Source organism: Rhinolophus sinicus, chromosome 1, assembly GCF_057876585.1.
Source record: "Rhinolophus sinicus isolate RSI-liver-muscle chromosome 1, RSI-T2T, whole genome shotgun sequence".
Lineage (NCBI taxonomy): Eukaryota > Metazoa > Chordata > Mammalia > Chiroptera > Rhinolophidae > Rhinolophus > Rhinolophus sinicus.
In genome coordinates this window covers 2,183,078-2,206,232 of record NC_142501.1, presented here as the reverse complement: position 1 = coordinate 2,206,232, position 23,155 = coordinate 2,183,078, and the positions used below count along the sequence as shown (strand labels likewise).

Genomic DNA, 23,155 nt, shown 5'->3' with positions numbered 1-23,155 from the left:
GGGTAGAGATTTTCTTGGCTGCCATGCTGATAACATTAGGATCTATTGTAATCAGCGAAAAGGTCACCGTAAGGGGCAACATGGTGTCCTGGATCCACTCTCGGCCACCAACATCCAGTTCTGGCCGGATTGTAGTGGGCCTTTTCCTTAATTGCTGACCTTGCCTTCTCCTTCCTTTTCTCCCTGCTTCCTCCTGGCCCTATTCTTCCTGTCTACTGTAACACTGAAAAACTCTCCCATTGCAATCCAATTAGATTAGATGCTGGATAAATTACAATAAATCAAATTTCTTGTGATCACTTCGGTGCAAAAAATTTAAGATAACTCTGTGAAGGCCAAAAGAGAAAAAAGAAAAAGGAGCAGTGGGCCTGATGCTAGCATTTTGTCGTGTCCAGCGCAACACAGACAGTGAGAGAATGAGAAGGGGCGACGAAAGGTTAAGAAAGAAACAGAAATCAAGAAAGTTTTGAAACAAGGGCCAAGGGTCTCACAGCCTCAAAGGACTGAGAGCCCCGAATCGGGCCCCTTGTGGCTTTTATTGATGCACATACAAGGAAGTAGCATTGTTTTTACTACGGTCTGTGAGTCTCATACATCATACCAGAAAACTGATTCAAACCAATCACCTTGCCTGCCGAAAGTCCCATGATGTATAAATAATTATTGTTTGTACCTCCCCAGGGGATAAAACCTTTATGTTGAAAACTTACTGAGATGGAGAACTGATGTTATCACATCCCAAGCAGGTTGTGGGAAGGAATACAGCCACAGAGGCAGAAGCTCTCCTTAGACGGGGGAATATGGGGTGGTCTATGGCCACCTCTGTCAACCTTGTGAATTCTCCTGGTGGTTCCCCACAAGACTGTGCCTGTCTTAGGTTGTTCCTTTCTTGAGGAATCTTATCCGTCATTGGCTAGCCAGCCATCCTTTGGGGCCAGACAAGGAGATGGCATAAAGGTGAAGCAATGTCCCTGGAAGGAATAGTCTCACAGACTCTTCTTTCTTTTTAGGGGTAGGCACGAGGGGACAGACAGGCATGCGGCTGTGTGACAATAGCACTCCTTTGCTCTGTGCTGAAGCAGACATACATCCTCTTCAGAGGAAAGCATACACACAGTGTAGGCCCTTGGGATTTCTATAGATTAAATTTAAGTAAACCAACCAAGAGAAACAGTTAGCATAATTAGATGCTCCAAGGCCTGCAGATATTGAATAATCAGATGCAGTACGTACAATAAAACATGAAATGTTTGAAGAAATACAAAACTGAATAAAAATTATGAAAAGCAAAGTGTCAAAATGATCCAAGTGGAACTTTCAGAAACGAAAAACAAAATGTTGAAATTAAAAACTCTCTATATGTGGATTAAACAGATTAAACCTGGCTGAAGATAGAATTAGTGAACTGGAATATATATCTGAAGAACTTAACCCAGTGTGCTACACTGAGAGATGGAAGATGGAAAATGAGATTAAGAGAAAATGGAGGATAGAATAAAAATGTGTAGTTGGAATCCCAGAATGGAAAAATAGGGAAAGTTGAGGAAGGGCACTATTCAAAGTATTAATAGCTTTCAGTTTTCAGAAATGAATAAAAGATGATAAATCCATAGATTTAAGAAGCACACTATGTCCCAACCAGTATAAATAAAACGAAAGATATACCCCTACACTGAAATTGTATAGCAGCAGAGACAAAAAGATCTTAAGCCACTGGTGAAAGATAGATTACCTACAAAGGAACATCTAGTAGGTTGACAACAGGTGTCTCATTAGTGTGAATGATGACCATAGAGAGTGGAATAATTTTTCAAAGTGATGAGAGAATATAAATTTCAGTGTATAGAATTGTGTATCAGGTATATTTTGCAAGAAAAACAGCAATGTCTTATGTTTTTGATAAATGTCAGGCTAGGTTTTTTGGATCACCCTCTATCCTCCCCACCCCACCCCACCCATAGAAAGCAACTAAAATTGTTAGATTAAGAAAAAAATTAAAGAACTGACAATATAGCAAGGAAGTTCTAGACCAAAATATAACAAAAAATAAGAACCTGGAAAGGTAATTTAAGCACCATAGGATGGAACCTGCCTTTGCCCTGAGGGCAATTGATCATCTGGACAAAGTGGGACTTTGATTTCCGAGGCCTTGTGGGTAAGAGGGTTGTTAAGATCTACAGCCCTCTCAAGGTGGAGGGTCTCCAGGAGACCATCCCTGTGCTAAATGGGGCACGGAATGGCTCTCTCCACACCCTCAATATGGGTGAGCTAGAAGCATGCCTGCCTCACTCCATCCCTGCCCCCATCTGGTTGTGCTTTCACTAAATGTAGCAGGAAAAGGGGGAAAACCTTGTGGCTATGGGTTAACCTTTGTGAGGGTTAGTAGCCCAGTTTCATATACCTGGTAGTTTAGGGAGGTCAAGCATGAATTTAGTGTAAGGTTTTCTGGTTTGGTAATGCCTTCAGGCATCCCACAAACAGAACCTCTCTGGAGGAAGTTACCTTCATCCTAAGGTACAAAAAAACTCTTATAGCTCTTTTAAGGATATCGAATAGTACACAGACAAAACTGATCAAGCATAGAAGGAAATAAGGCACCATGAGTGAAAACCAATAGAAATAGAGCCTTCAAGACTTTAGATTTTGGAATTATCAGAAACAGACTATAAAACAGGCATGCTCTTTTTCATTGGAGAAATATTTAGAGACATAATATCTATAGGGAACCATAACAGGTGATCTATCATATTTGAAAAATAACCAAATAGGATGTCTAGAAATAAAGAATACAACCTGTGGGGGTAGCCAGATTGCTCAGTTGGTTAGAGTGCAAGCTCTGAACAACAGGGTTGCTGGCTCGATTCCCACATGGGCTAGTGAGCTGCACCCTCCACAACTAGATTGAAGACAACAAGCTGCCACTGAGTTTCCGGAGGGGCGACCAGATGGCTCAGTTAGAGTGCAAGCTCTCAACAACAAGGTTGCCGGTTCAATTCCCGCATGGGATGGTGGGCTGCAACCCCTGCAACTAAAGATTGAAAATGGCAACTGGACTTGGAGCTGAGCTGTGCCCTCCACAACCAAGTTGAACGACAATGACTTGGAGCTGATGGGTCATGGAAGAAACACACTGTTTCCCAATATTCCCCAATAAAATTTATTTAAAAAAAGAATACAACATATGGATTTAATATTGAATCATTTACAGTAAAGAGGAAGTCAGTGAACCAGAAAGCAGGACAGGAGAGAACGCCAGGAGAAGCATAGAGAAGATGGTGGAAGGTGCAGAGTGGAGGTTAGGCAGCATGGAAGATGGAGGGAGAGGGTCTAACGCATGTTCAATTGGTGTGTTTTTTTTTAAAGAGAAGAGAGGACGGGCAGATTTATTATTTGAAAAGATGAAGGCTAAATATTTTCTAGAAGTGGTGAAAAAAGTCTACAGATTCAGAGTGAAAAAGGAATCATAAGCAGGATAAACAGAAAGATAATTTACGGCTCGTCAGAGAGAGGAATCCTGCGGAGCACCAAAGGCAAAGGTAGATCTGAAAATAAACCAGAGAAGTAGGATTAGTGTCATCTGCCGGCACAGTGGTGAGACTGATGGCCGATTCCTCAAGTGCAGCCTGTGGAACCGTGTCTTCATGCCTGGAGAGGAAACATTGCTGACCTCGAGCTCTAGGTCGGGCCAAAATGTCTTTCGAGAAAGAGGAGGAAATAAAGACTTTTTTGGAAAAGAAAAACTGAAGAGTTTCTCATCGGCAGTCCTTCACCAAAGGTGCTTCTAAAGACTGCAGAAAAAAGTGATTCCAAGTGGAAGAGTTGGGATTCAAGAATGAGAAGCCAATATAAACGAACATTAATTGCTTATAACCCTGACAACAGTAAGGATAGAGTCATGTAAAACACAATAGCAGTAGCATGGAGTTCGGAAGGAGGGAAGCGGAAGTCAAGCACTCCACGGTCTTTGGAGCAGCTGGCCTTGGGAGAGGGTGTGGACTCCCTGCAGGTTTTAATGAGCATACAAACTCCATGTGCTGAGGAGCGCAGTAAGAACAGAAACAGGAGGCGGCTTCCAAAGGACTGGGGAAGGCCGTGGGACTTCCTTTATTTTGACAGAAGACACTTCTACAGCCCTTAACTGGTGACATGTTGAGAGATCGTGATGGATGTTTTAGCCAGACTAACCAGTACATCAGAAAAATGGGGAAAAAAGATAAAAGAGTTTGGATGGAAGAAGCAAAGCTGTTGTTATTCATTGATGATGTGATTGTATATGTAGAAAGCTCAAAAAAATCCACAGATAATCAAATCAATAATCATTTAGCAAGTTGCTGGATACAGAATCAACTTATAAAAATATTGTTACGTGGGACGGCCCGGTGGCTCAAGTGGTTGGAGCTCCATGCTCCTAACGCCTAAGGCTGCCAGTTTGATTCCCACATGGGCCAGTGGGCTCTCAACCACAAGATTGCTGGTTCGATTCCTCGACTCCCACAAGGGATGGTGGGCTGCGCCCCCTGCAACTAACAATGGCGACTGGACCTGGAGCTGAGCTGCGCCCTCCACAACTAAGACTGAAAGGACAGCAACTTGACTTGGAAAAGTCCTGGAAGTACACAGTTCCCCAATAAAGTCCTGTTCCCCTTCCCCCATAAAAATCTTTAAAAAAAAAGAAAAGACTTAAAAACTATATTGTCGCGTACCATTAACAGACACTTTGCAGTTAAAGTCTTGTACGTAGTAGCATTATAAATAAAAAGTACCTAGGAATAAAGCTAATGACAGTTGTGTAAAACCTCTATGGAGAGCATTGTAAATTTTGAGAGAAATTAAAGAAGACTTGAGTAAGTGGACAGATATACTCTCGTTTGGATTGGAAAACTGCATGTTGTACATATGCCAGCCCTCCCGAAACTGGTCTAGAAATTCATCATCTCAGTCAGAAAACCCAAGAGGTATGGGGGTGGGGGCAGGGAGTGTGGAGTTGACATGCTAACTTTAAAACTATATGAAAATGAAAGGGCCCATGAAGTGCAAGACATTTTTGAAGAATTCCAATTCATTCTGTGTGAAATCTTGTTGAGACATCGTTTTGGAAGCCTGGAAGGCTTGTGCTCTTGGTTTTGGTTGGGTGCCCATCAGCCCCGGTTTGCCCAGGGCAGTCCCGGGTTTTGCCTCTGGTCCTGGTGTCATTATTAATAGCATGCCCTTTCATCATGAGTCCCTTTGGAAGCCTCATTCTGCTGTGTCTGGAAAGGATCGACTACACTCTTGTTTAGTTTTTGTGTGTTGTGTTGTCGTTTGGGTTGCTTGCATTTTCCCAGTGCACAGCTCCTAACCAAGGAGTGGGATATGATGACCGCAGAGAAAGTTGCTCCTCTTTGGTAAGTGAATGGTGGTCAGGGAGGAGCGCCAGGCAGCATGGAGCCCAGACCTCCCCCGGGAAGGGCCGAGCTGCCTGCTCTCAGTGGGCTCCCAGCCCCTCCTGCTTCCCCTTCCTCACCATGCTTAAGACCAGCAGCCACAAGGGCCATTTTCCAGCACCAGCAGGTGAGAGGGTAGGTATTAACACTAGTTCTAGAGGGGAGGGAACGAGCACTCATTGAGCTTATAATGCATGTCAGTGACGTCACGGCTCTTGTTTCGTTCGGTAAATTCTAGTGTTGGTCGAATACCTACTGTGTGCCAGGTGTATTACTTAACTCCTCTGGAACCTTTTGAAGGAAATGTGGTCATTTTACAGGAGGAAAGCTAAAGCTCAAGGAGGTTAAGAAACGTGCTCAAGTTCAGCTAAGGTCTAGACTGAGCTGCTGCAACAGGGCCCCAAAGAGCAGTGGTTGAATGTGGTAGACCTGCGTTTCTCTCCCACCGAATGGTCGGGCCTGGCCCACTGTGCACTCAGAAGGGTTGCCCTGGTCTTGCTGTCTCATAGTGGGCAGACAGGCTCACACCTAATGAGGCCTTGATGTTCCTGCATCGCTTTCACGCCCATCCCCTGGCCCAGCGCATAGTCACATGACCAGTTGGAGGCAAGGGGCGGCTGGGAATGTGAGGCTTAAGGAGGGTGGCCAAGTGCCCAGCTGAAATTCTTGCTGTTGAGGAGGGGAGCATAAAAACTGGGGACCACTGGAGCATCTCCCACAGCCATCGAGGCACCCAGGTTGGACGTGTGGACCCAGGCCCTGCCCCCCCCTCCCGTCTTCTCAGCCACTGCACCCACTGCTGTCTCGGGAAGAGTCAGCCTGTTAGAATTGTCAACTTGTGTGCTGTTTGGTTTGCTGAACTCACAAAGGATGCCAGCTGCATGTCAGGCTGGAGCTGTGACCCAGGGGTACAAGGGGCTGTGTGCTGGGGACAGACACACACGCTGGTCATGCAGGGGGAGCCTGGCCTTGTTCTGAGAGGCTGCTCTGCGTCTGCATAGGGTGGGGCAGAGCTTTCCAGCTGTCGGGCGGTTCACACCTGCTTCGAATGTAAGCACAGGCTCGTGTCAATTATTATTTTATAATCATTTTAATTTACCTCTATGTGAGTGGTTATTTCTTTTCACTTCTGATTTTGGATTTTTATTCATCTGTTCCTCCCACCATGGCCACCCCCTTTGTAAAATTAGGCTTCTTTTTTTCCCCCTGGTCGTTCCCGCCAGTGGACTGTGCCCAGTTTAGGCATGGTCTCTTTTTTTTTTAAAGATTTTATTGGGGAAGGGGAACAGGACTTTATTGGGGAACAGTGTGTACTTGCAGGACTTTTTTCCAAGTCAAGTTGTTGTCCTTTCAATCTTAGTTGTGGAGGGCGCAGCTCAGCTCCAGGTCCAGTTGCCATTGCAAGTTGCAGGGGGCGCTGCCCACCATCCCTTGCAGGACTCGAGGACTCCAGGAGTTGAAGTGGCAACCTTGTGGTTGAGAGCCCACTGGCCTATGTGGGAATCGAACTGGCAGCCTTCGTTTGGAGTTAGGAGCACAGAGCTCTAACCGCCTGAGCCACTGGGCCGGCCCTGGTCTCTTTTGTTGCTCAGTTGATTTTACAAATATTCATTGTTCTCCGTGGACTTACATTGCCATTTTTTCTAGGCCAAATAGTGTTGGTGTGTTGGTAAATGTTTGACCGCTGGCTCTTGGGGAGAGTAAGAAAACCTCCTGGTTTGTAGCATTTGTCAATTTCCACAGTGCACATACTTCTGTCATGTTCGATTTAAGCTCCCGGCATGATGCTACTGGAGGGGCTGTGGGAGAGGCGCCCAGTCAGCTCTGGAGAGCAGTGCACACCACGCGGCCACACTGAACCCATTCTGACAGCAAGGTGACCTTGTCTCTGCCTCCTTCTCTCCAAAGACAGTCAAGATCTTTGAGGATAAACTGTGCCAGCCACCGTCTTAGGCTCTTTATGGGGTAACTCCGTCCTCACGGCAGCTCTGCGAGACAGGGATGCTCACAGTTCCCAGTTTACAGGTGAGGTCACGTGACCGACCACAGGTCACACAGCAGAGTCAGGACTTTGATCAGGAACCTTAAAAAAACAACCCAACTGATTTGTGGCCAGGCTGGTACTAGGGAGAATTTCAGATTCTAACTTCTCTTAGCAACGGTCTCTACCTCAGAATGTCCTTTTGTGAAGGGCTCTGTTCATCAGACTGCATGATCGTATAGTAACATCGTATCTGATCATATGGGTGACATTTCTCTTTGGAATTTACCTTCTGTCTGATGGTTACAGTCCCCGGAAAAAAGTAAAGAAAGAAGCAGAACTTGAAGTTCCTTGGCTGTTGGATAAACGTCTGGAAGACGTTGGTGGTACTTTGCTTGGTGTTCAGGTAGACTGTAGAGGGTGGAGGGCATTGTCCGCGAGTGGCAGGAACCCGGGTGTGACGCCTCCAGTCAGTAGGGCTGGCCGAGCAGTGATTTGCTGTAAGGGTGTCTTTGTGTCACGTAGGGGAGCAGGACACGAGCCTTCTGTGTGGGCGAGGCCAGCCGGGATGATGCTGGCTCCCTGTGGGGGCAGCATGACCTTCTTGGGACACAAGAAATGTTTGGAAACGAAGTCTGCAGGGGCGGCCGGATGGCTCAGGTGGTCAGAGCGCGAGCTCTCAACTACAAGGCTGCCGGTTCAATTCCCGCATGGGGTGGGGGGCTGCACCCCCTGCAACTAAGATTGAACAAGGCACCTTGAGCTGAGCTGCCGCTGAGCTACCGGATGGCTCAGGTGGTCAGAGCGCGAGCTCTCAACTACAAGGTTGCCGGTTCAATTCCCGCATGGGATGGTGGGCTATGCCCCCTGCAACTAAGATTGAACAAGGCACCTTGAGCTGAGCTGCCGCTGAGCTACCGGATGGCTCAGGTGGTCAGAGCGCGAGCTCTCAACTACAAGGTTGCCGGTTCAATTCCCGCATGGGATGGTGGGCTATGCCCCCTGCAACTAAAGATTGAAAACAGCGACTGGACTTGGAGCCGAGCTGCGCCCTCCACAACTAGACTGAAGGACACCGACTTGGAGCTGATGGGCCCTGGAGGAACACACTGTTCCCCAATAAAATTTATATAAAAAAAAGAAGTCTGCAGTGTTAGCTGAATAAAGCTCTAGAACCAATTTATACTAGTCCCTTTGCCAGTGAAATTAGCTACAGCTAAACTAGTGCCATTGCGATGGAACTTTTTAAAGAATGCCACTGATGTGGTCATTTTTAATTGTTTCTTAACTTTGTAAGTGGGCATTTTCCCGCCAAATCGCGTCGTAACGCGGGGCTTTTTTGACATTTTCTCGCCAAAATTAGACTTTCCGTAAAATATTCATATCTTTCTATCTATTTGATATTTTTCTATGAAACTTTCAGTGTTTTAGTTTAAAAAGAGGTCTCTGTTTAATTACTTTGCAAAATTTTTGCCGGTTCAACTAGAGGCGATATGACGAGTTTACTCGTTTCCCGCAAAAAATGTGTTAAAATGCACAGGTAGCTGATGGAAACATGGAAGTGTTGTGATACAGACGTTTTTTATTTAATGGCAGAGCAGAGTGTACTGATAGGCTCTAGTGAGGCAGATGGCCTAAATTAGTGGTTTTAAGAGTAGCCTAACTTCACGTCAAGTGTCAGTGGTAATGTACATAGAGGTTCTCAACTGCTGGTCTGTAATACAGGTGAGAGGAACAAAGTAAGTGTAATGAAGTGAGTTTTTCTTAAAACTATATTTTTTCAAAGTGAGTCATTATTCTCAATCCTGAGATGATGGCTTTTCTTTTTTTGATATTTAAAGAGTCATTGTTTTCTGAAATTAAGGTAATTGTAGAGGATAGTTTATCGTTGCCTTTCTTTTCTTTTTCTCCTTTACATTTCCATTTTTCCCCTCTCTTTCCTTCCCTCCCTCCTCCTTGCTTTGTAAAGTTAAAAAGTGGGCAACCCTCTGTTAGTTTTCTAAATTAAAAGGAAAAAAATGAATGGCCTGCAAAATCCCAGTGTTGTGGAGCTAGTGGGCTGGCCAGCTTTCATGGACAGTTTCCCCGGCACTTGATTCCGTGAGCAGATGAGTTGGTCTGCTGGAGTCTGCAGATGGGATGGGTTCTCAGAAGGCCTTGAATGTCTCACTGTCTTTTGCCGGGTGGATGTCCTTACTGAACTTTCTGTTCCATAATTTAGGGGCAAATAAGTAGATGTTAAGTTAGTGTCTTGTTTTAAATCACAGAAGCTACGAGTAAGCAAGTAATCTGGTGATTAGTATTTGGGTTTAATTTTGGTTCTATTTGTTGTACAAGACTTATTCTGTGTTTAGGTGTGTGATGGAGTGCATAGAACGTGTGACATATTCCTGCTGTGGAGGAGCCTGTGGCCCGTGGACCCAGGCTTCACCCAGTGAAATCATGGGTGTCATCCACTGGCCTGGCCCCCCCCACACCTCCCTAGACATCCCCAAAACACAGGAGGATCGTGCAGGAAGCAAACGGTGGGGGCTGCCATACAGTTAGAGGCAGCAAACTGGATGGACACACAGCAACGTGCAGGGAGAACCCTAGCAGGGTGGGGCTGAGTGAACAAAGGATAAGAAGAGGAATCAGGTCCAGGACACATCCATCTATTTAATTTAAAATACACATACAACAAAGAACAGCATGCGTGTACAGGAACACAGACGCACGGCAGGACACACATGAAACACAGCAATGGCTGTCCATAGGGAAGGGATGGATTCTCAAGAAAAGGAAACAAACGAGCGCGCTCCAGGGCCTAGAAAGGCCTGAGAAGGCCGGGCCTCCGGCAGGATTTCCTGGCTTCAGGGCCTGCTTGGCTGGGATGCGGTCAGTGGGCGTTCAGCATGCTCCCTAGCAATGAGGAGCCAAAAGGCCCAGTTCGAATGTTTACCTCAGCACTGTCCTAGCTTGGGGCTTTTGTGTGTTTTGACTTTTTTTTTTTTTAATTTATTGGGGTGACAATTGTTAGTAAAATTACATAGATTTCAGGTATACAATTCTGTCATCATCTATAAATCCCATTGTGTGTTCACCACCCAGAGTCAGTTCTCCTTCCATCACCATATATTTGAATGTTTTGACTTTTTAAATTTTCTTGTATTTTTAACTATTTGGATAAATTCCCACATGCCTAACAGTAGAGAGAACAGAACAGTGAGTCCCGCGTGCCCCTCCCTCAGCCCACACACCATGCAGTCATGGCCCATCCTCTCCCATTCGGACCACTCGGAAGTACCCCAGATGTCACTCTCTGCTTCGGCCCAGGCTGACTCAAATCACTGTCCAGTTCATTACTTTGCCGGAAGTCTGTCCAGACACCTGAGCTGCCCTCCACGGAGTGCTTGGGTTTTCCCCACGCGGGCAGCGTGGGCAGCGCCCTGGGACAGGAGCGCTCAGATGCACGAGGTGGCCACTGCACTGTCCTGCACGGACTCAGTGTGATGCCCCACGGTGTCCTGTCGGGAGCGTGAGGTGCCTCCTGCACCTGTGTGTAGACACTGCAGAGGGTCTGGCCAGCCCTGCAGTTGTGACGGGAGAGCCCGTGCTTTGGTTTCCTCACAGAAGGAGAAGCCTCGGCTTCAGTTTAGTTAACCTCACGTCGGCACGTTCCTGCCCCACTGATTCAGGTTATTACATTTACCCTTTCTGTTCCTTTTGGTCTGTTTCAGTGATCTTTTCTACCTTCTTAAGTTAATTGCTTAGTTTGTTTAGTTTTAACCATTCTGATTCCCTGGTAAATGTATTTAAAACTAAGCATTATTTTCTAAAGTACTGCATATAGCTGTGTCTCACCATTTTTGACATACAGTATTTTCATTATTCAATTGTAAATATTTTTTAATCACTTTTTTAACTTAGGGTTTTTTTAGGGTTTTTATTTAGTTTCAGACACATAAGATTTCTTTTAACAACTTTGAGGTACAATTCACACACCATAAAGTCCACCATTGAAAGTGTACAATTTGGTGGATTTTAGTGTGTTCACAGAGTCATGTGAGCACCACCACAGGCAATTTTAGAACATTTTCATCTCCCCCAAAGAAACCCCGCATTCTTATCAGTTAGTCCCCACCCCCCTGGCTTCCCATTCCCCTGTTCTGGGCAACCACTGATGTGTGTTCTGTCCCTAGATTTGCCTGCTCCAGACGTTTCATGGATCATGGAGATGGCACCACGTACCTGCCATCTTCGTGAATGACTTTTCTCACTTTGGTGTCATGTTTTCCGGGTCCATCCAGCCTTCAGACCCACCAGCACTTCATTCCTTTATATTATGAGTAATAAACAGCCCATTGTAAGGACAGACCATGGTTTTTAATCCGTTCATCCCTTGATAGACACCTGGGTTGTTTCCAGTTTCTGGCTTTGATGAATAATGCGGCAGTGAACATTAGTGTACAAGTTTCTGTGTGGGCAGGCGTTCTGCTGTCTCTGGAGTCTGTGCCTAGGAGTGGAATTGCTGGGTCACATGGTAAATGAAAAAAAATCATTTGAGGAATTGCCAGACTCTTTCAAAGCAGCTGCACCATTTTGCATTCCCGCCAGCCATGCAAGGGACTTCCAATGGCCCCACGTCCTTTCCAACACTTGCTGTTGTCAGTCTTTTTGTACCCGTCCTAGTGGGTGTGGAGGGGCGCCCTGGTCTGACACATGGGAGGGAGACACGTCTTCTAAGGGAGCCAAGGAGTATGTGAGCACCAGGGGCAGGTCGAGTGTCGGGGTGGGAAGGTCAAGTAAGGAAGGCGGGTCAGCCCGAGGGGAGCCCAGAGAAGGCATCAGGGTCCTGAGCTGCGTTGGGGCGGGGGCGTCCCTGCTGGTTGGGAGGAGTGCCCTCTGCAGCCCAGGCCCACGTCCAGGAGGTGCTTCTGGGACTTGGATGTAGTTGCCGAGGGTGGGTACGCAGTGGTGGGGAGAAGTGACCCCCTTGTCTTTCTTGCAGCTCTGTGGCCGTCACCATGTTCTGGAAGTTTGACTTGAACACCACGTCCCATGTCGATAAGCTGCTGGATAAGGAGGACGTGACCCTGCGTGAGTTAATGGACGAAGATGACATCTTGCAGGAGTGCAAGGCTCAGAACCGGAAGTTGCTGGACTTCCTGTGCAGGCAGCAGTGTATGGAGGAGCTGGTGAGCCTCATCACACAGGACCCGCCCCTGGACATGGAAGAGAAGGTCCGCTTCAAGTATGTACTGAGGCCGTGACCGGGGCCCGGCAATGGGCGGTGCTGCAGGGAGGCAGCGGGCAGTGTTGGAGGACGGCCAGACTAGGGCTTTCTGATGGAGAAGCCGGCCTTAGGCAGTCACGTCCTGAGAAGTGAGGAGGCCAGCCTGCCGGCTTGGTTTTCACGATGTTTACGCCTTTGGAAGCTCTCGTGTGTGTGCTCTTTCGTTCTGTGTTATTGGAAGTTATGCTGTGTGTGGAGTCTTTTGAGTGAAAATGTGCTGAAAGCCGAGGGCAGGTCCCAGGACCAAACTGCCGGTGGGGCCTGACTGGACAGCCGCACCAGCAGAAGGAGGCCCCCCCGCCTAGAGGCAGGAAGTGCTTCTCTCTGGGGAGTCGCGGCATTCGTGACCATTCTCAAAGGTTTTCCTAAAATGTCCCATTCAGCAGCTGGCCAGGATGTTAGGAGTTGACAGAAGGGAAGGGAGGGGTGGTGTGGCAAGGGTTTGGGATGAGGACAGAGCAGTGGGAACGAGCAGGGGACCTTGGGTGGCAGTAGGGACTGAGCAGACCCAGCCTTCGGCTCTGAGGGTGCCCTCCGGGGCCTGAGCAGCCGTCAGGACAGACAGGCAGCCTCAGGGAGCCCGGCAGGTGTGGTGGCAACTCGTCGGCACACTATGGCCTGCAGGCCAAATCCTGTTTCGGTGTGGCCTACAAGCTAAGAACAGGTGTGTGTTTTGAAATGGTTGGAAAAAAATCCGAAGGATACTCTTTCATTACACATGAAAATGATCTCAAGTTCACATTTCATGGCCCACAGTCTTGCTGGAGCACAGATACTTTTACAGGCAAGCCGCACCTCCTGTGACGACCTGGCTGGGCAGTGTCACTGTGTCGCCGCAGCCCTCACACCTGTAGGCTGGCCTCTGGGAACTCTTCCTGAACCAGGCCGCTGGAGGGAAGCTGCCCCGGTTGGGTCGAGGTCCGGCAGCAGCCGCTGTTCTGCGCAAAGCCAGGGGCTGCTCCAGGCGCCGAGGCCGCTGGACGGCTGTGGGCCGAGGGGCCAGTCACCAGTGCAGCCCGAGAACTGTGAGGACACTCTCTGCTGGCCTTTTTCTTGAGGTTCCTGCCTAGTTTGCCTGCCAAGTTCTGTACCACTTGAGAAACATGAGAAAAGAGTTCTTCTTTTGGGGTCCAGCTGGCTTTGAAGCAGCTGGACCCCAAGATAGCACTTTTGTTGCCCTGAAGTGGTGTGGGAGGGTGTCCTTATAGCGCCCAGCAGGAGTCTCAGTCAGAACTGCTCAGCCAGTGGGAAAGGATGCTGGGGGGGGGCAGATGGGGGGGTCGTGGGGGGCCGGGAGTCCCCACCCCACCCCCAGCAAAGCAGGCCTTGCTGTCTACAGGCCAGAGCAGAAAGGAGGAGGGCTGAGCGCAGTTGCCTAGGTGGCCCCTGGAGGCAGCATGGCAGGGACAGAGGGAGATGTGCTGTCGCCCGCACACCCCTCAGCCTCTGTCCTGGCTCCCGACACTCCATCCAGCACCGCCTCCCGGGTCCAGGGCTCCGTTGTCCTCTGCCTGGCTGCTTGCCCGTGGGGTACCTCTTTCCTCGCAGCTTCTGAGCAGGAGCCTGTGGGGGTGACTTGGGATCAAGCCTGTTGGAGTGTGTTCTCCTCTCGTGCTCGGGCCCTGCTCCCGCAGCTTGAGGATTCCAGGCTGTGACTGGAATTCTTTTGTAATTGTGAAGACTTGAATTGTCTTCTAGTTCCCACCTTGCTGTTGACCAATCTGATGTACAAGCCTCTTGGGCCTTTGTGTGGGGACTGTTTTCTTTCTTCCATGGGGGCATTTAGGTCATTTTCTAACCCTGTTGTTCCAGAATTCCCCAGTGATGTGCGGTTATTCCCGGGTCAGCCATGGGAATTCCAGAGCGGCATCGATAATCAGGAGAGTTTCATAGTCAGAGTTGGGAGACGTTAGTGAGACAGAAATACAAAAGGAAGCAAACAAAAACGAGGAGCAAGCTGTGAGCTCCAGGGAGGACACGTACGTGACAAGTAAGCTCCTTTGTGACAGTTCAGATGTGCGTGCTGAGGCGAGCGCCGGGCCCGGGGTTCACGCCTGTGCCTGGGGACCCCTGGCCTTCAGCACCGAGAAACTTCTGTTATTTCAGTGGTACTTTTCTCCCCTCCAGTGTTCCCTCTGCTCTGTTTCTGGGACTGCTCTTTGGGGTTAGACCGCGCGAATTAGTTCTTCCTTCTTGTTTTTCTTCTTAATACCTTGTCCTGGCCTCTTTGTTCTGCATCTGAGAGGTTGCTTCACATTTTCTCTTCCTGTCCTTTTGTTGATTTTAAATACTCCTACCGTCATATTTTTAACTCCTGAGGGGTCTTATTCTCACATTTTAGATATCGGCATTGTCCGTGGACGCCCTGTTGTCGTGTACGTGTGCTTTGAGAGTTCCCGTCTGCGCTCTGCGCTCTCGGTCCTGCGTGCCTCGTTTTCTGGCTGTTTGTTTCATCAGCACTTGTGTTGCTTTCAAGGGAGCGGCACTAAAGCCTGTGCAGAGTCCGGGGCCTGAGTGGGGCTTGCTCATCCCGCTTCACTGTGGGCGATGGGTGCCGACCGCTTGGTTAGATGCCAGCTAGCTGATTTTTCTCTCTGTCCCAGCAGTTTCTCCCGAGAAGAATCCTTCCAGGTCCTACCTGTGGGACGTTGACCTGTCAGTACCCTGAGTCAGGCGGAGGGGTGGAGGCACCCCAGTGTTGTTTTTACCAGGACCCCTATTTCTGGGCAGTGTCCCCCTAATCCATCAGCTGTGCCTGACATCCCTGAGTCGGAAGCTGCTCTGGTTCAGTTTTTCCAGAGAGTAAACCTCCTCATGTTGTGTGAGGGACGCAAGGGAGGGGCTGTGAGTGTCACTGCTCTCAAAAGTGTCCAGCCCGCCAGTCCCTGCACCTGCCTGCCCGCCCGGCCTCAAGTTCTAGTTGGCGCCCCCTGGTGACTGGCTGAGGCTCAGACTTCCCTGGGCGCCAGGCTGTCCTCACCACGCCACCACTTTCCATCCTCCATGTCTCGCCCAGCGTCATTCCCACGTCTTCTGTTTTTCACATTATTTGAGAGGGATGGGTGACAAATCCATATGTTTGATTTGCATGTTTCACTGGAATTCCTATTCCTTGTATAAACTTTATAATCTACTAACACAGTCCCTTTTTTTAAGAATCGTGTAACATCCTGTTGAAAGCACACCCCTCCGCCTAGACAGACCTCACAGCCGCAGGGCCTTGGAGCTCGCTCGCCTGGTGCGTGCGCACGCGGGGCTGTGCCGCTGGCTCTGGAAGGCTTCCTGCAGGGGGCAGTCAGCGCACTTCTCTGGGGCTTGATTCTCTCTTGCCGCTCAGTGTGAATCCTCTTGTTTGCAGTCCACTGGGCAACTCTCTGCCTGCGTGACGCACTGCGAGGCTTGGCTCTGGCCTGCACTCTGTGCAGGCCCCTTCTGGCCCGCTCCTGGCGGCCGTACAATGTCCATCATGCTGGTTATCACAGCGCACGTCCACGGTGCTGAGCCACCTCGTCAGACCCTTGTAACAGGCCCCGATGTGGGCACTGGCCACCCCTCCTAGGACTGGCCACGCCCATGTCAGGGCCGCTTTTGTGGCCGGAGGTGCTTGTAGCACTGCCTGCGGCTGGGCCTCCTTATGACCGGCGGTCTCTCGGGCCCCACCTGCACGCAACGCTGTCTCCTGAGCTCTAGAAGGCGCCTTCTTCTGTGGTCTGATGAGGACGCCACTCCATAGCCAGACTGAGACCCCGTGGCCTCCCTTCCACACCCCACCAACCCCAGGCCCCTTGCGCCAATCCACAGTGACCACCTAGGTTAGGCTCATGCTGGGGTCTGTGGTGGTGGCTACCAGGAGCAGGAGGGGCACACAGGCTGACCTTGACCCAGGCTGCCTGTGTGCTGGGCACTGCTCTGCTGTCATGGCCTTGTGAGGAGGGTGGGCGCTCACACTTCCACAGTTAGCTGAGGAAGCCCAGACACAGAGAAGTTAGGTCATGTGCCTGAGGCTGCACAGCTTGTCCCCTCTAGTGCCAGGTGTGCTCCAGTCAGCCCCACAGGATGCTCCCATCGGGTTCCTCCTTCTCTGGGCCTGGCACCCTCACTTGCATCCCCAGACATGCACCCAGATGTGGCACTGGGCATTGTCGCTGGCACTGTGGTCGCGGGCTCTGTCCTGGATGCGGCAGGTTGCTGGGGAGGCGTGGCTGTCGCAGGGCGACGGCAGTGAGCCCATGTCTGTCAGGGGGAAGCCGGGGGCATGGTGATGTCATGGGACAAGGAGTCTCCTGTAGCCTGTCATTTGTATCAGAGGAGTAATATACGTCATTTACATGCATGGGTGCTGCTTTATAATTTGCCTGCACACCCCATAACTGGCACGCACTGCACGGTAAGCTGCTAGTGCAGCATTTCTTCAGTCTAGGGACAAGCTGGCTCTGTGCTCGTTGGTACAAAGGGATAGGAAGGGCGTAGAGGGGAGAGGGAGAGAACAGGCCGGGCATGCTGTGACGGTGCAGGAGGCGAGAGGTCAGGGAGCCCGGAGGGCGCAGGTGTGAGGGGCCAGGCAAAGGCCCTTTTCATTCTGTTCCAAGGTCTGGCATGGTTTTTCTTAGCCGTGGACCTGCTTCCTGAGAGGGTCGGAGAAGTCTGATTGCACCTTCAGTTGCTTGCGTTGTACCCTTGCAGGTACCCAAACACGGCCTGTGAGCTGCTGACATGTGACGTGCCGCAGGTCAACGACAGACTGGGAGGGGACGAGACTTTGCTGAACCTTCTTTACGACTTCTTGGACCGTGAGCCGCCCCTCAATCCTCTGCTCGCCAGTTTCTTCAGCAAGACCATTGGCAACCTCATTGCAAGAAAGACTGAGCAGGTAAAACTACCGCGGCCTGTGGTTGGGGATGGCCGGCATGGCTGGTGCGACCACGTCGTTGGGCGGTGGGGAGCAGCGTTCCTGGCTGTTCCTCACAGGTGGGCTGCTGGTGTGCGAGTTGGCTCCCCCAGAGGGATGTCTGCTGGCCAGCTCTGGACCACCCCGGGAACTAGGCCAGCTTGTCCTGTCACCGACCAGTCACAGACATGAGGTCCAGGGACATGCCTGAGTCATGGCAGGATTATAGGACGCCCACCTTCTAAGGCCTGTTGCTCCATCTGTGGAGGTGGCAGGTGACCATGTGTCAGGGGCACGTTCTGTTTCAAAACAAATGAAATTTGTAGGAGTGGGCTTCTGTCAGAATCGTGAGTGTCTGTGTTCCACCTGCTGGAACATGGTCTTGCTGGAGTCTGCACCTGAGACTGCCTCACGCTCTGCCTGATGCTCTGTGGACACGGAGCGGGCGGGGCTCCAGCAGTTGGTCCTGCCAGCCTCCTCCCACCTCTGTCCCCTCTCCTCCACCCCAGTGGGTTCGTTCTGAACAGATCCCAGAGGCCATAGCATTCTTTCTGTCGATACTTCAGTCTGTACCTCTGAAGTATAAGGACTTCCTTTCTTCTCAGAGTAACTATACTCCAGGAGGGGACAGGACGTTGCTGAGCAGGTTGCATCGTCACACCCCGAAATATTAGCCATACCTGTTTAATATCAGATGTGCAGTCAGGGAGGAAACCAATATGTCACATGTGTCTCTGCAGCTCTGAGAAGCTGGTGCCAGCCTGATACGCAGATTCGTTAATTACAAGAGCGAGCCGTGCTGCACGGCACTGTAATGATTTGAAAACAAAGTCAGAAACAGTAAAAAACTAACAGGTCGTTAATTTCATGCTACGTATCACTCGGTTTACGCCTGGTAAGGGGAGGCTGGCCGCTCATGGGCTACGTGATGGATACTTAGGCGACAGTGGTGATGATACGTCCAGTTCCAGATTTTCACACACAAAGACGCTCACCACACAGCGGGAGAGTCTGTTCCGTGAGTGCCCCAAGGGGCACTGACTGCTCACTAAGTGGAGACTGTCCTCACCCTCATGCTGAGTGGGAGGGGGGTGAGGGCGGGCTGAGGGGGCGCAGAGGCAGGTACCTTTGCTGTGACTTTCTGGACTACATTCTACGTTTTCATTTCTCTAAAAATGTTTCTGTGCGGTCCCACTCCTTCTACCGTTTGCTGTAGTTTCAGTGCCCGTGTCATAAAAGAAGTCAGAGGCAGTCCTGAGTAATTGGCTCCCTCCTGCCGACTGTCTAATGTCAGTTGTTCTCTGGCACTGCTGTTTCTCCGTCGTCTTCTCATTGCCTGGCCCTGGTTCGAAAGCGCTTGTCGCCAACAAGTTGTCTTCTGTTAATTCCTCTGGTGTCGTGGCTGTTAGCTCTTGAATTACTCCAAGATCCATATCTTGGGACCCCCCACCTTTTTGCCACATCTACAGTTTCTCCCATGATTTCCTCGATGGGCTCTGTCGTGAATCCTGTGAGGTCATGCAGCATCTGGACTCGGTTTTCTCCAGCAGGAATTAATATTGTTCCGGACTTCATGGCTTTCACGGCTTTTTCTGTAACAACGATGCACCTTCAGTGGTGTAATGCTTCCAGACTTCCATGATGTTCTCTCTGTCGGGTTCTCTTTCCTGGTGTTGACAGTCCTTTCCATAGAGACCGTGTGTGATGAGCCCTAATGTCCTATGACCCCCTGAGCTAGAGGCTGAATTAGAGACGCCATGTTTGGGGCAAGGAAGTCACTTCAATGCCTTTGTGTTGAAGTCATGGGGTTCTGGGCGGCCAGGGGCGCTGTCCAGCATCAAGAGGACTTAAAAGCAGTCCCTTGCTGGCCAGGTACTTCCTGACCTCAGGGACAAAGCATTGATGGAACCAATCCAGGAAAAGGGTTCTCATTGTCCAGGCCTTCCTTGTACAACCACGGCTGGCAGTTGGGTATCCTTTCCCTTCAGGTCTCCAGGGGAGCAGCTTACAGATCAGGGCGGTCCTGATCAATAACCCGAATGCGTTGGCACAAAACAGTGGAGTTAGCCCGGCCCTTCCTGCCTTAAATACTGTGCTCACTTCTCTTCCTTACTAAGGAATGTCCTTTGTGGCTTATTTTTCCAGAATAGGGCACTTTCATGTGCTTTAAAAAGCTGTTCAGGCAAATACTTTCTCCTCGTCGATTTTCTTAATGAGTTTGGGAACTCGTCTGCCGCCTCTTCATTGGCAGAAGCTGCTTCTCCTGTTATCTTGACATTTTCTAAGCCAAACCTCTTTCTAAAATTATCAAACCATCCTTTGCTGGCATTAGATTCTCCAGCTTTAGATCATTCCCCTTCCTTTTCCTTTGTCACATGATGACTTTGCTTTTTCTCGAATCATATTAATCTGTAGGTGTGCCTGCCTTATCATAATCTTGCACCCACATAAAAGCTGCATTTTCAACATGAGATAAAGGCATTTCGCAAGAAGTGCAAGGTTTCTGAGCTTGCTGGTGTAGCCGCAGTGACGGCTTCACGGGTTTCCCTTTCCTTACGTTAGATTCATTCATCTTGAAATGGCAGGCAACCCTCACTGCAGACTTCAGTCTACAGTACATGTCAAGCAATTCAGCTTTTTCACTCAACGCCATGACTTTTCTCGAGAGCACTTCCAGCATCACCAGTGGCACTTCGTATGGGTCCCTTGGTGTTATTCAAGGTGTACGGTATTGCACTAAACGTGATGAAAGATACATGAGAACCGTGAGGGATTGCTTTTCACTGCGACACGCAATTTACTGGAGAGACAAACTCACGTGGCGATGATTAGCATCACATGACATTGTAAGCGGATCCTCGAAACACTTGAGCATGTAGCAATAGCAACAGGAGGTGGCTACCAAATTATTACAGTTGTACAGTATGTGCTACAGTCAGTCATTACCGTAGTATGTACAGCCGTCGATTATTGCCATAGTGTGTACTACAGTTGGTCATTACTGTAGTAGGTACCACAGTCATTAGCATAGTATGTGCGGCCAACGATCATTACCGTAGTATGTAGTACAGTTGGTCATTACCGTAACGTGCACGACGGTCGATCTTTACTGTAGTATGCACTACAGTTAACTTTATATGTTATGATTGAATACTGCACCTTTATGTTTACTTGCATTTCTCTCTATTGTGAATGGCCCTATGTATGGTCTTGTTTGTGTAAGTTTTGATAAATTTTAACTTTTTATAATAGATTTCTGTATACGAGTATTTTATTGTAATAAATGACAAAATAGCCTAGTGTCTGCATATATTTTATGCATTCGTGACATACCTTTTTCTTCATTTTTTTGGGTATTTCTAGGCAATGCCATTCTTCTGTGAGTTTTTTAAATTGTCACAAATCTCCAAAAATATCTCCAATGTATTTATTGAAAGATACCCACGTTTCAGTGGACCCGCGCAGTTCAAACCCATGTGGCTCAAGAGTCAGCTGCACTTTTATTTTCACATAATGACATTATATCCTGAATATGGCAAAGTGCTTTTTTCACTTAGAAGTAGATCTCATACGTTTTTTCCTATAGAACTGCCATGTTCTTGCTAGTAAACAGCATCCGTGTTTGCTGCCCCAGCATTTGTACCCATAACCCAGGAGATGGCTTGTTTTCACAGTGTGCTCTCATAGGGCTGCTAAAAGTGGCTCCTGTACCCTGTTCCAATGTGTGTGTGGAGGCTTCCCTGCAAACAATTCTCGGACGCCAGCAGGGTGTCTGAGTTTTCCGCTCAATTCTGACACTGTCTACCTGGAGATAAAATCAGATTCCACAGGTGAAAGGCTCAGTCCTACGAGACCACCCTCCATTTCAGAGGCCAGTCCCAAGCCCAGCTGTCACCTGTGCTTCTCACCAACTGGCTCCAAATCAGAGGTCCTCACAACCCCCTCTTTGGGTTCGGTTAATTTGCTAGAACATCTCACAGAACTCGGGAAAACCCATTAACTCACTAGATTACCGACTGATTACAAAGGACACGAATCAGGAGCCGAATGCAGAGATCCATAGTGCCAGGTCCTGAATGGAGGCGCTCTGTCTCATGGAACTTGGGATCCCTCACAGCTGTACATGGAAGCTCTCTGAGTGAGGCCTACCATGTCTTTTTGGGTTTCCATGGCGGCTTCATGTGTAGGCGTGGTTGACTAAATCATTGGCCATTGACAGACCCTGTCCCCTCCCTGGAAATCGGGGGTGGGACTGAAAGTTTCAGACCTCCAACCACATGGTTGGCTCCAGCAGGCAACCAGCCCCCACTCTTGGGTGGGGTCCAAAAGTCACCTCATTACATAACAAAAGACTTACCAAATCAACACTTAGGAAATTCCAAGGTTTTTAGGACCTGTGAGCCAGAAATGGGAAGGGGGGCAAATACATATTTCTACCAAATCATAATATCACTGCTACAGTGCGTGTTCCTGTCATGTTTCCACAGAGAGGACTTACGGCGTATTCTTACCTCCTCATTATAGATGATTTCAAACATTCATAAGTTAGAGAATATAGTTTATGAACTCCTATGCCTCTGTCACACAGCTTAACAATTATCTGTTCATGAGCAATCGTATTTCTTCTACACCGCTTATTTCCAACCCCCATCCCAGATTATTTCGAATCAAATCCCAGATATCATATCATTTTATATGTAACTACTTTATTCAGTATGTATATCTGTAAGACTATAAGATAAGGGCTCTTTTCACAGGTATAATTACACTTCCTTTTTAATACTGTATAGTATTGCATAGTCTGGATGGACCACAGTTTGTTTAGCCACTTACCCATTGAAGGACATTTTAGTTGTTTATACTTTTTTTAACTATTAGTTGTTTATAGTTTTTTTGACTATTAATAAATGAAGCTGCTGTGAACATTTGTATACAGTTTTTTTGTGTGGATTGTTGAAGTGAATTTCTTGCAGAAAACATATAGTTTGGTCATGTGTTTTTTTTCTACTTTTTTGGCCTGTCTTTAATTGGCATATTTAGGCCTTTTAATTTTATGTAATTATGGAGATGTTAGGGCTTATGACTGCCATTTTACTTGTAGTTTTCTGTTTGGGTTCCCACTGTGTTTCATTTCTCGGTTTTTTCTTTTTTCCCCTTCCTCCCGTGGATTACTTGACAGTTTAAAGTTTTTCAGTGTGATTGACCTGTAGTGTTTGTTAGAATAGGTTTTTAGTGGTTGCTGTGGTGTTACATAATACGTTCATAACTGAGACATGTGTGGGGTAAGCTTGAGTGGATATGAAAGTGGCTGAGCCAGTTTGCAGCCACTGCCCCCTGCCCCAGCAGAGCCAGCTCCTGCTGCCCCTCCCGCACTCACCTGTGATACCATCAGCCTTTCTGTGAGCCATTGGCGGGGGGGGGCTGTGTGATACAGTAGAGCGTTGTGCTTTTGATTTGCACCTCCCTGGTAACTGAAAAGGGTGAATGCTGTGGGTATTTTCTTTTGTGCAGTTTCTTGCTCATTTTTTACTAGGCTGTCTCTTCTTTTGGAATTTGTGGGAATTTTCCATATTTCGTGGACACAAATG

General features: G+C 48.6%; 1 protein-coding gene across 7 annotated transcripts in view; it reads left to right on the top strand.

The window, feature by feature from the left end:
- The window catches only part of PPP6R2 (protein phosphatase 6 regulatory subunit 2), a 64,332-nt gene that overhangs the window by 19,177 nt on the left and 22,000 nt on the right, over window positions 1-23,155 (top strand). For all 7 annotated transcript variants that reach the window (XM_074326660.2, XM_074326662.2, XM_074326659.2 and 4 more), the window contains exons 3-4: window positions 12,395-12,637; window positions 17,363-17,549. In XM_074326660.2, the coding sequence (XP_074182761.1) occupies window positions 12,411-12,637; window positions 17,363-17,549 (414 nt within the window). In that variant the 5' untranslated portion in view covers window positions 12,395-12,410. The remainder of the gene's footprint in view (window positions 1-12,394; window positions 12,638-17,362; window positions 17,550-23,155) is intronic.